Source organism: Oncorhynchus clarkii, chromosome 32 (genome assembly GCF_045791955.1).
Source record: "Oncorhynchus clarkii lewisi isolate Uvic-CL-2024 chromosome 32, UVic_Ocla_1.0, whole genome shotgun sequence".
NCBI lineage: Eukaryota > Metazoa > Chordata > Actinopteri > Salmoniformes > Salmonidae > Oncorhynchus > Oncorhynchus clarkii.
In genome coordinates this window covers 28,510,990-28,523,817 of record NC_092178.1, presented here as the reverse complement: position 1 = coordinate 28,523,817, position 12,828 = coordinate 28,510,990, and the positions used below count along the sequence as shown (strand labels likewise).

At 39.7% G+C, this 12,828-nt stretch overlaps 1 protein-coding gene across 2 annotated transcripts in view; it reads left to right on the top strand.

The window, feature by feature from the left end:
* Positions 1 to 533: 533 nt before the first annotated feature.
* The window catches only part of LOC139392420 (A-kinase anchor protein 9-like), a 126,385-nt gene continuing 114,090 nt past the window's right edge, over positions 534 to 12,828 (top strand). For both annotated transcript variants that reach the window (XM_071140396.1, XM_071140395.1), the window contains exon 1: positions 534 to 791. In XM_071140396.1, coding sequence (XP_070996497.1) covers positions 744 to 791 — 48 coding nt within the window. In that variant the 5' untranslated portion in view covers positions 534 to 743. The remainder of the gene's footprint in view (positions 792 to 12,828) is intronic.

Below are 12,828 nucleotides of genomic sequence, written 5' to 3'. Positions count from 1 at the left end.
GACATCGGGTGCTGTAGGTGTCCTGGAGGGCAGGTAGTTTGCCTCCGGGGATGCGTTGGGCAGACCGCACCACCCTCTGGAGAGCCCTGCGATTGCTGTACCAGGCGGAGATACAGGATGTTCTCAATTGTGTATCTGTAAAAGTCTGTGAGGATTTTAGGTGTGCAAAGTGTGCTCTCATTTTGTATTTGTTTTAATACCACAATTTCAGAAATAATCATATGGAGAGACCATATTTAATTTAATTTAAAATAGATCTGGTCATTTTAACTGGGGCAATGTGAAATGAATCCTGATGAGCGATTATGCAACCCAGTGATCTTGTTTGCATCTCCACAGAAAAGATAATATGTATTTACTCATGCAAATGATTTCAATCTATAATCAATATATATTTTACTTGTGTACACACAGTATGTTTTCCTCTGTAAAAATAAGAATAAAATAAACGTTTTGAACTGTGAGTGACATTCTGACGTTCCCAAAGGGGCGTAGCTGCGGAAAACAGCCACCTATGTGACGTCATCACAATCAGTCTCGTGTTTACGTGGAGAACATGGCGGCGGAGATGTGGCTGTAGCAAGGAGTCGGCTCCTAATGCGAGTTCGTCGCAGTGATTTGACACCATTACCAAACAATTTTAATGTCAACAGACAGACACTTTCCCCACAGACTCTGAGCGTATTCGCTGACACTTCGCATGAAGCCCCTTTCCTCTTCTCTCAGCCACAGGGACAACGGTAATGGAAGACGAGGAGAGGCAAAAGAAGCTCGAGGCCGGCAAAGCAAAGGTATGATAGCACTTTCTCTGTGTTTCTACTAGTCAACCTTGGGAACAACATTTATTGCTGCGCGTGCTCAGTAATACATTGTCTTATATAGTTTAATTTAGTAGCTGTTTTGGAAGCCCCTTCCGTGTTCCCGTCCTTGTCTGCTGTCACTACTAGAAAACATGTCCCCCAATGTGGATGACAGCTCGGGTGTCTGGGTTAGCAAGTTAGCCGGACTTCCTTTGTCATGCGACCCAGCCATTGGCATCTCATAGAAACGTGCTGTTTCCTCCAAAAATCGACCAGTTTTGAAGAAAAGTATGAATGTTAGCCAGCTAACCAGTTCAGCCTATCCGGTCAACGTCAGGTTTTATTAGTCACGTGATTTAAAAGGTTGATATTATTGTGTGACAGGTTTTTCAGGACATGCCCCAAGTTAGCTTGAGCAAACTCAAATGGTCTCATACATACTTTATTTTATTTTATAGCATACTAACGTTACACTGTAACAACCAGTGTTACAAATAAGTTTAACTGAGTAATGTAAAACAACTTCATGTCATGCAGAAGGGATGGATGTCACACAAACTCTTATTTCAACCATCATTGCAGAAGGGATGGATGTCACACAAACTATTATTTCAACCATCATTGCATTTTCAATACAATTTCGAAGTATCCAGTGAACTGGTACAGTATTTTAGGTATTTTATTAGGATCCCCATTAGCTTTTGCAAAATCAGCAGCTACTCTTCCTGGGGTCCACAGTAGCCTACTTGTAAGATGATACGATAACACACTGTCATAGTCAACTGAGAAGGATGATGAAAATCACGTCACTGCTTTAGTCTAAAAATATAAAAGGGTACTTGGAGACAGATGGAAGGAAAGTATACTGGACTCCTTTCAGAATTTGAGGTTACTGCCTTTGCAGTGTCATTCCCTTGCCTTAATCCTTTGACGAGTTTAGACCCTAATGCACAATACCATGACTTGACACCACTCCTCCACCCATACCTATGACGCTAGAGGTTTATTTTGAGTCAGTAGTATTTATGCAGTATTTGAAGAGAAGGCTAGATGCTATTGAAAGGGAAATCACTTTTTGTCACCACACCTGAAACTATTTTGGAAGGTGCTAATCAAAACTAACCTATAAATTGACTAGACTATATTTAAATGCTCAGTGACGTTAGCAGTAAGGATTTTGAATGAGACACGTCTTTCTGTTGCCAACCTGTGATGATTCAACTCCGACTACCGTAGTAAGCATAGGAAGGTCATATGGCTCTTTAACATAGTCATACAGAGTTTGGTAACAAACATTCAATAACAATCTAGCTAGTCTAATTTGCATTCTTTATGATGTAATTCTCTTGCAATGATATGAGTCAATATGACAACTGTTTGTACAACCCTGTGACACTATGACTGACCTGGTCACCCACATGTAACCTGGTTTTACTCCCTACTGTCATCACTTCTCCACCTGTCTTTGATTTGAACCTTGAACAAAAATGTCAGATTTATAGGCTTTCTCTAGCCAGGTGAACTGTGTGGAAATGGCAATATATTAAGAGGATTTAGGCCTACTGGTCCTATTGGTTTAAATGTGTTCAGTTGTTTGTGATGGGTCTTGGCATAGGAAGTAGGAAGTCAGAAATGTAAAGTTGACCTCTTGTCTATCAAATCCGAACACCAATTTTTACTTGACTGGCATTAGAAGTTCTTCAGGGGGTGGTTGCAAAAGTATAGGCCTAGGCCATCTAAGATTCAAAGAAATGTAATGACTCTCAGATTCTCAATTGGGGAAAAGTCTGTACGCCTCTCCTCCGATAAATGGTTGAGGTGTGTGTTAATTCATTAGTAGGCTAACGGAGTATTCTCCCCTCCTCGATTACCTACTTCGGTAGAGGATACACAAGTATCATCCCGGCGGCGAGCAAGGAAGAGTTTTAAAATCCGCCACACCCTCTTTGAATCAGCTGTTGTTTTCTCGAAGGAGAAAAACATGTACACATTTAAAAAATGATACACTACTTATCCTTTTATCTTTAAAATGTATTGCACAACTAGCTAAATTCGTTTTTATCACATTACACATTTATTTTTAAGATATGATAAATGTAATTTGCCTGATGACGCACGAGTGGAGAAGGATTCTCATTTCATACGAGCGCATTTCCTCGCCTCCGCTCCTCGACTATCTTTTTCAAAAGGAGGTGAGGAGAGGATGGACCAGAGGAAACGAGGAGTCGAGCAAAACCAATTGAGAGTCTTCCTATAAACCATGGATGGGCATCTACAGTCCTCTGGGGCCTGATTGGTGTCACACTTTTGCCCCAGCTAACACACCTGACTCCAAAAATCAACTAATCATGATCTTCAGTTTAGAATACAATAAGTTTAATCAGTTGTGTTTGCTAGGGATGAGGATAAAATTACACCACTCTGGCCCCTGAGGACTGGAGTTGCCCATCCCTGCTATAAACCATCATGCATGGCATTTAGACTTCCATTCACTGAGAATGTCCATTATAAATAGATTTGTATTGCGTTTTTTAAAAACATATTTTTGAATAAATGCTAAATGAATAGAGCAAACACTGGACTCCCACTGGACTTTCAAAGATACTAGCCTATTTGAGACTGTAGTAGACCTAGACCGAGTCCATACTTTTCCTGTTTCTCATTCACCCATTCAGCTTTATCAAACCTCATGGGTTTTTACAGAGCATATAGCTTAGCCTTGTAGTGAATTCCACACCATCTTTCTACACATTCAAAAATTACAGCCAAGTCGATAATGCATTTCATATAAAGTTTGTACTTTTGTGTGTACCTCTGCTCCATGGTGTGGTAATTGTGCCTCAACAGTTTCTCCTTTCACAATTTTCTTGCGTGTTATAATATTATACTAAATATTTAAAGGACTGGAGCCATCATGTACTAAGTTTGTACCTGTAACCTAAAACCTATAATTTCAGATGTTCTTTGGAGCCCAGAGGCCCAAAAGGCTCTTGCTCAAAAATAATTCAGAAGAGCCCTCTCCATGATCTGTAGTGGAGAACTGTTTTATTTTAATTTAATTGTAATTTTTAATCCGTTATTTTACCAGGTAAGTTGACTGAGAACACGTTCTCATTTGCAGCAACGACCTGGGGAATAGTTACAGGGAAGATGGGGATTAATGAGGCAATTGTAAACTGGGGATTATTAGGTGACCGTGATGGTTTGAGAGCCAGATTGGGAATTTAGCCAGGACACCGGGGTTAACACCCCTACTCTTAACGATAAGTGCCATGGGATCTTTAATGACCTCAGAGAGTCAGGACACCCGTTTAACGTCCCATCCAAAAGGCGGCACCCTACACAGGGCAGTGTCCTGGGGCATTGGGATATTTTTGTTTTTAGAACAACACCACTTCCAGCAGCATCTGGTCTCCCATCCAGGAACTGACCAGGACCAACCCTGCTTAGCTTCAGAAGCAAGCCAGCATTGGTATGCAGGGTGGTATGCTGCTGGCATAAACATTAAATACGTTTATTTAAAATAAAAAAATAATAAAAATGTTGTTGAATTTTACCCCTTTTTCTCCAATTTCGTGGTATCCAATTGTTTTAGTAGCTACTATCTTGTCTCATCACTACAACTCCCGTACGGGCTCGGGAGAGACGAAGGTTGAAAGCCATGCGTCCTCTGATGCACAACCCAACCAAGCCGCACTGCTTCTTTAACACAGCACGCATCCAACCCGGAAGCCAGCCGCACCAATGTGTCGGAGGAAACACCGTGCACCTGGCAACCTTGGTTAGCGCGCACTGCGCCCGGCACGCCACAGGAGTCGCAGGGACTGTAGTGACGCCTCTTGCCCTAAGATGCAGTGCCTTAGACCGCTGCGTCCGTGTGTGTGTGTGTGTGTGTTAACTATTTAACTGTAGTAGAATGCTTAAAGGCTGCAAACATTTTAAATATTGGTTATCACTATTTGTTTTTTTTGGCAAGGAACATATCGGTATCGGCCAGATGTCATATCGGTGCATCCCTAGTTATCTATGTGCTTCCCATACTGTACTGTCTTTAGTCACCCTATTTAGCTAGCCTACCTTAGTAGCCTATACTGCACAGCTGTCTGACAAAATTATTTTACTAGTTCTTAGATAACCTGTTATGGTTGCATCCCTTTGTTCTCAATTTCCGCCTGAAGACATACCCTAATCTAACTGCCTGGAGCTCAGCCTCAGAGGCAAGGATATGCATATTCTTGGTATCATTTGAATGGAAACATTCTGAAGTTTGTGGAAATGTTAATTGAATGTAGGAGAATATAACACAGTAGATCTGGTGGAAGAAAAGAGAAAGAAAGAGCATACGTTCTGTTTTTTATTGTTGTAGTATCATCTTTCACATGTACTAGAATAGCCACACAGTCAGATAGGATGCTGGAGATAATTTTGATAACACAAGAGGGCAACTGTAGGTGTGCAAAGTTTCAGACTGATAACTTCAGGAATGGGTGAGCTACATGACATTTAGCATGAAGTCACCCAGGTGTCCCACACAAGTTGCCCAAATGTTCCCAAGTGGCCGAATTGGTGAAATGACCTATAACTATATACAGCAGTGCAAATAACTATATACAACATATTAAAAAGCAATTCTAACACACACACACACAAAAATGTTAAAAAATATTAGAAAAAAAAAAAAAAAAACAGTACACCCTTTGGAAGTCCTCGTCACAATATTTTGCTGCCTGTGCCATGTCCCATAGCAGTCTCTTTCTGATGTAAAGGAGAGGCAAACTGAACAAGTGGTGCATTTCATGCGACACAGAACACAACGACGCCTCCATGCTGTGCCCTTTTGGCCTTGAGGCACAGTCATGCCTGCAGTAATTAACTGTGGCATATGAACACCACTGGGGGCAGAGGTAGAGCGGGCAGCTTGGCACCGGGGGCTCCCAGTCGGAGTCACTATCACTGTGAAAGAAAACATAAAAAAATATATTTGTATTGTATGAGCCTTTTATCATCACATAAAATAAACAGATATGTATTGTATAGAGCAGAGGGAACAGTCACTAAGGTGAAGTGCTGTTCCATTCAACTGTGCTGTTCCATGTTGTGGGCCTGCCCTCTCCTGAACAGCACCCAATGGCTATTTCATATGGAGATGGAGAGGAGTAGCAGGCGCAGTGGCCATGTGTGTGTTTGCTGTTCTACTCCATTGCATTTGAATAAAAAAATTGAAAATATAATCTGACATGGGATTAAAATAATAATTATATATATATATATATATATATATATATATATATATATACATACACCCAAACAAACCAACACACACACACAAACAAACCACACATTTCATTGCAAAAAAAAAATATATATATATATATATATTTTTTTTTTTCTTCATAAAACGGCATTAGCACTTACCCGTCCAGAAGTACGTCCTGTCCTTGCAGAAACAGCTCCTCAGTTCGTTTGAATCATAACACTCCAAGATTCCTCAAACAAAAAATCTGTCTCACTTTTTCACTTTCACTTTAGACTTTGACTTTGCTTTACCTGATTTATTCGCCATGATGTCTTCAATGAAATCGTTGAAACTACAACTTTCCGAAATACAGCTGCGCGTAAAAAGCCTTACAGCAACTCCTCTGATCGTCAAGGCGAGAATGGAGGTCCTTGCGCGTGCGATTACAAACAAGAAATGGTGGTCCAACCCAAAACATTACATACTGGCGTTTACCTCAGCTCATTGGCTATCTACCCAGCTAGATTTCAAGAAGATCAGTGGTCATTGGGCAGAAATATAGTCAATCAATGAAGCTTCGCTAAAATGATTGGTGCGCCAGGTAGTCATTGCTCGTTGTCTTCAAATAAAAAATTGTTTCAATTTAGGCTATAAAAATGGATTTTATCAAAGAAAACGGCACTTCATTTGATCACTGGGACCCTCCGGAAGAAAAATAAGAGCAAGATATCAGAATGTAAGTCATAATTTTACCTTCAGATGTGAATGTGTAAAACCTGTCATGGTGGAAAATGTTTCTGTTGTTGATTGCTCTTCTCAAACAAAAGCATGGTATTTGTTCTCTGTAATAGCTATTTTAAATTGGAAAACGTAGTTTGATTACCAAGATTCTAATTTTTTGAAGGGTGTAAGACACTTGCATTTTCAAAAATGTTTAATGTTACGAAGTGGTATTTTTTGTTGTCACCCTGAAATTTCCCCTGATGTTGATCCCTGTACGGGGATTGCAGCCATAACAGGATAAGGCATACTTTAACAAACTGTCTCTGTCCCTCTGGTTGTTGTGTACATTCCTCTCTCATGCGGTCGGTGTGTATATAACTTAACGTAGCAGGTGTAAAAGTGTATCCGTCCAGAGATCTATATTTAATGGCAAGATGCTCATGTCTCCGCCCTAACAATGGGAGTTGTTGTCCCAAAGGCGGAAGGCAGGCGTCCAAAATAAGCCCATAGAAGCACATTGGGTTTATTTTGAACAGTTTTAGGCAAGAGTGAAACCTCTCGCTTCGCCTCTTCCTCTCTGATCCATCTCCGTCGAAGCCCCCAAAAAATGGTGCAGTGGATTATAGTTAATTGCCACGATTCTGAGCTGAACTAGTTTTTACATTTGCGTAATGAAAACTCTAACTCCCTTCAGCCCAGCATCCGACATAGTTCTTGAATTGTCGCAAATTATTTGATTTCCCTCTAGAGAAATGGCGCGTTGGGCTCAAAAAAAGGAACTAAATGGAATTCAAGTAATTGAACCGACGTCGGTCAGTAAGTTGTTAAATAACCAAACACCCCCAACACTTTTTTTTTGTTAATTGCTCACCATAATGACAAAGTGAAAACGTGGTTTTAGAAATTCTGGCAAATTTATTGAAAATGAAATACAGAAATATCTAATTTACTTTTCTATTAATACCCCAGAGTCAATAGAAAGTTCGAATCACCGTTGGCAGCAATTACAGGCGTGGGCAATGTTCCCTCAATTATTTTCTGGCACTGTGCAAATTTCAAATCTTCTGAGCGCAAACTTGAACGTTGTGAAAATTGTGTCAAGCGTACCCGCTTTAAGGTACAGTTTTAACAGTGCCCATGTAGGCTACTGTGGCTATTTGATCATAATGCAGGCCTATCAGAGTGTCCTACCATAAAGAAACAATGGAGAAAATGCATCCCATTTTACCATTGTAATAGCTGTTCTATAATTCAGTCTATATTAGCAGCCAATGTGTGGTGTTCAATGTAGGTCTACATTCCATGAGACTTTTGAAAAAAACAAAACATGCAGTGCTTAACATTAACCTGTTTATCCACTTGTCCTTCAGACACGGAGGTGACTGAAAATGTTGTTTGATGCAAGAAACCACTTTACAAAAATACAAATTATTCTGCCTTTTGGCTACTTAGATTATTCAAGCCTGTCTCAAAATACAACACTAACACTGTCCCTATAAGACAAAAATAAGCTAGAAATGTATACGTTTTGTGCTCTTGTAGGAAGCAATCACTCCCCTATTGCTGACTACAAATGACCTATAACTGGGCTAATTGCTCACTAACTAGCAAAGGATATGAAACAAATTTTCACATGTGGCTACCTGCAGTTCTTGCATTGATCTCAAAACAAATGCATCTACTAATAACCGCTCATGCTGTAAACACTAGAGGTCGACCGATTATGATTTTCCAACGCCGATACCGATTTATTGGAGGACCAAAAAAAGCCGATACCGATTAATCGGGCGGTTTTTATATTTTAATATTTTATTTAATTTATTTATTTTTATAAATGTATTTATTTATTTGTAATAATGACAATTACAACAATACTGAATGAACACTTTTTTATTTTAACTTAATATAATACATCAATAAAATCAATTTAGCCTCAACTAAATAATGAAACATGTTCAATTTGGTTTAAATAATGCAAACACAAAGTGGTGGAAAAGAAAGTAAAAGTGCAATATGTGCCATGTAAAAAAAAAAAAGCTAACGTTTAAGTTCCTTGCTCAGAACATGAGAACATTATGAAAGCTGGTGGTCCCTTTTAACATGAGTCTTCAATATTCCCAGATAAAAAGTTTTAGGTTGTAGTTATAGGAATTATAGGACTATTTCTCTCTACCATTTGTATTTAATATACCTTTGACTATTGGATGTTCTTATAGGCACTTTAGTATTGCCAGTGTAACAGTATAGCTTCCGTCCCTCTCCTCGCCCCTACCTGGGCTCGAACAAGGAACACATCGACAACAGCCACCCTCAAAGCATCGTTACCCATCGCTCCACAAAAGCCGCGGGCCTTGCAGAGTAAGTGGTACAACTACTTCAAGGTCTGAGCGAGTGACGTCACCGATCGAAAAGCTAATAGCGTGCACCCCGCTAACTAGCTAGCCATTTCACATCGGTTACACCAGCCTAATCTTGGGAGTTGATAGGCTTGAAGTTAAACAGCTCAATGCTTGAAGCACAGCGAAGAGCTGCTGGCAAACGCACAAAAGTGCTGTTTGAATGAATGCTTACGAGCCTGTTGCTGCCTACCACAGCTCAGTCAGACTGCTCTTTCAAATATAAAATCATAGACTTAATTATAACATAACACACAGAAATACGAGCCTTAGGTCATTAATATGGTAAAATCCGGAAACTATCATTTCAAAAACAAAACGTTTATTCTTTCAGTGAAATACGGAACCATTCCATATTTTATCTAACAGGTGGCATCCATAAATCTAAATATTCCTGTTACAATGCACAACCTTCAATGTTATGTCATAATTACGTACAATTCTGCCAAATTAGTTCGCAACGAGCCAGGCGGCCCAAACTGCTGCATATACCCTGACTCTGTTGCACAGAACGCAAGAGAAGTGACACAATTTCCCTAGTTAAAAGAAATTCATGTTAGCAGGCAATATTAACTAAATATGCAGGTTTAAAAATATATACTTGTGTATTGATTTTAGAAAGGCGTTGATGTTTATGATTAGGTACACATTGGTGCAACGACAGTGTTTTTTTCGCGAATGCGCTTGTTAAATCACCTGTTTGGCAAGTAGGCTGTGAGTCAATGATCAATTTAACAGGCACCGCATCAATTCTATGCAACACAGGACAAGCTAGATAAACTAGTAATATCATCAACCATGTGTAGTTTGATTGTTTTTTATAAGATACATTTAATGCTAGCTAGCACCTTATCTTGGCTCCTTGCTGCACTCGCATAACAGGTATTCAGCTTGCCACGCAGTCTCCTCGTGGAGTGCAACGTAATCGGCCATGATCGGTGTACAAAAATGCAGATAACCAATTGTTATGAAGACTTGAAATCGGCCCTAATTAATCGGCCATTCTGATTAATTGGTCGACCTCTAGTAAACACAGTCCAGTTCGAAGTAAATGGCAAAGATCCATATATGGCAATGCTCTATTTGCATTTAGGCCTACTTGTTTATGCCGCACAAGTCTGTGTAGAGTATGGGGTGAGTAGTGCATGTCAATGCAATAGAATCCTACTCCGATGCCTTCTGCCAAAACAAAATCTCTTGCGTAGTTTGTTTTGTTTCGTTATGTTGCATTGAAAATGGCTAATGTTGTGTTGATTCCATCACAATTGCCACTGTAAAGGAAAACATTGATCGTGTTAACAAGGGAAACTCTAGAACAGTGGTCACCAAACTTCTTAGTCAAGAGCACTTTGAGTCAAAATGCAAGCAGAGATCTACTGCTCAGATTTTGTTTTAACATGACTTAAATGTAACCCTATGCCCTTACAATGGGAGTTGTTGTCCCAAAGGCGGGAAGGCAGGTGACAACCTTAGGTCCAATATAAGCCCATAGAAACACATTGGGCTTATTTTGAACAGATTTAGGCAAGAGTTAAATCTCTCGCATTAACCAATTAGAAACAGTACTGTTTCAATGAGGTTTGTGTAGTAAGCTATAGGCCCAATACATTATCACCGCATATTGGCTTTGCTTGAATTACTCTGCCAATGCATAGTAGTTCGAGACATTTTTTGAGGTAGGCTATATGATCACAGCGGTAATAGATCCATTGTTGTGCTAATTTCCAATGAGTGAGCATACATTTTAAATAATTAGCTTTTTATTTTGCTGGGCTGATGGTACCTGGATCTGATGGTCAGTCTCAGTGGAGGGGGGAGCGCAGCAGACTGAGGGTCTGCCTCAACATCCCTCCACTCTCCCATAATTTCTGCCTCATGCACAAATTCATGCTGTTACTCCTATGAACTTGTCGATGACAAGCATACCCATAACATGATACAGCCACGACCATGCTTGAAAATATGGAGAGTGGTACTCAGTGATGTGTTGGATTTGCCCCAAACATAATGCTTTGTATTCAGGACATAAAGTTAATTTCTTTGCCACATTTTTTGCAGTTTTACTTTAATGCCTTATTGCAAACAGGATGCATGTTTTGGAATATTTTATTCTGTACAGGCTTCCTTCTTTTCACTCTGCCATTTAGGTTAGTATTTTGGAGTAACTATAGTGTCCGTCCTCCATTCTCTCCTATTACAGCCATTAAACTCTGTAACTGTTTTAACTTCTTATGGGCAGTTGGGACGGTAGCATCCCACCTGGCCAACATCCGGTGAAATTGCAGAGCGCGAAATTCAAAAATACCAAATATTTATCATTCTGGAAAATATGTGTTATACATCAAAAGAAAGCTTAACTTCTTGTTAATCCAGCCGCTGTGTCAGATTTCAAAAAGGCTTTACGGCGAAAGCAAACCATGCGATTATCTGAGGACAGCGCCCCGCATACAAACAAATAAATCATATTTCAACCAGACAGGTGCGCCACAAAAGTCAGAAATAGTGATATAATTAATGCCTTACCTTTGAAGATCTTCTTCTGTTGGCACTCCAAAATGTCCCAGTTACATCACAAACGGTCCTTTTGTTAGATAATGTCCTTCTTTATGTCCCAAAAATCTAAATTTATTTGGCACGTTTGATTCAGAAATACACCGGTTTCAACTTGCCCAACATGCCTACAAAGTATCTAATAAGTTACCTGTAAACTTGGTCCAATCATTTCAAACAACGTTCCTATTCCAATCTCAGGTACCCTAAAACGTAAATAATCGATTTAAATTTAAGACGAATAAACTGTTTCTAATTCCAGATAAAAACAATGTGAAGCGTACTCCAGTTCACACGCATTTAAACAGTAGAGTCCACCTGGAGTGACACTTACAATGAATAGGACTACTTCTTAATTTCTCAAAAGAAAAACATTGAACAATTTCTAAAGACTGTTGACATCTAGTGGAAGCCATAGGAACTGCAACCAGGTTCCTAATAATAAGGGTATCCCAAAGAAAACCATTGGAAATCCTATGACCTCAATTCCCCCCACCCCCTGGATGGTTTGTCCTCTGGGTTTTGCCTGCCATATCAGTTCTGTTATACTCAAGCATTATTTTAACCGTTTTAGAAGTTTTCTATCCAGATCTACCAATTATATTCATATCCTAGTTTCTGGGCCTGAGTAACAGTCAGTTTACTTTGGGCACGCTTTTCATCCAGAGGTGAAAATACTGCCCCCTACCCAAGAGAGGTTAAAGTCACCATTGGCCTCATGGTGAAATCCCTGAGAGGTTTCCTTCCTCTGAGTTGGGAAGGACACCTGTGTCTTTGTAGTGACTGGGTGTATTGATACATAATTAATAACTTCACAATTCTCAGAGGATACCAGTAGGTGCCCTTCTTTGCGAGGCATTTGTAAACCTCCCTGGTATTCGTAGTTGAATTTGTTTGAAATTCACTGCTTGACTGAGGGACCTTACAGTTAGTTGTATGTGTGGGGTACAGAGATGAGGTAGTAATTAAATAATCATGTTAAACACTATTATTGCACACAGTCCATGCAATTTGTGACTTGTCAAGGAAGTTCTTACTTCTGAACGTATTTGGTCTTGCCATATCAAAGTGGTTGAATACTTGACTCAAGACATTCAGGCTTTTCATATTTTATTAATTTGTA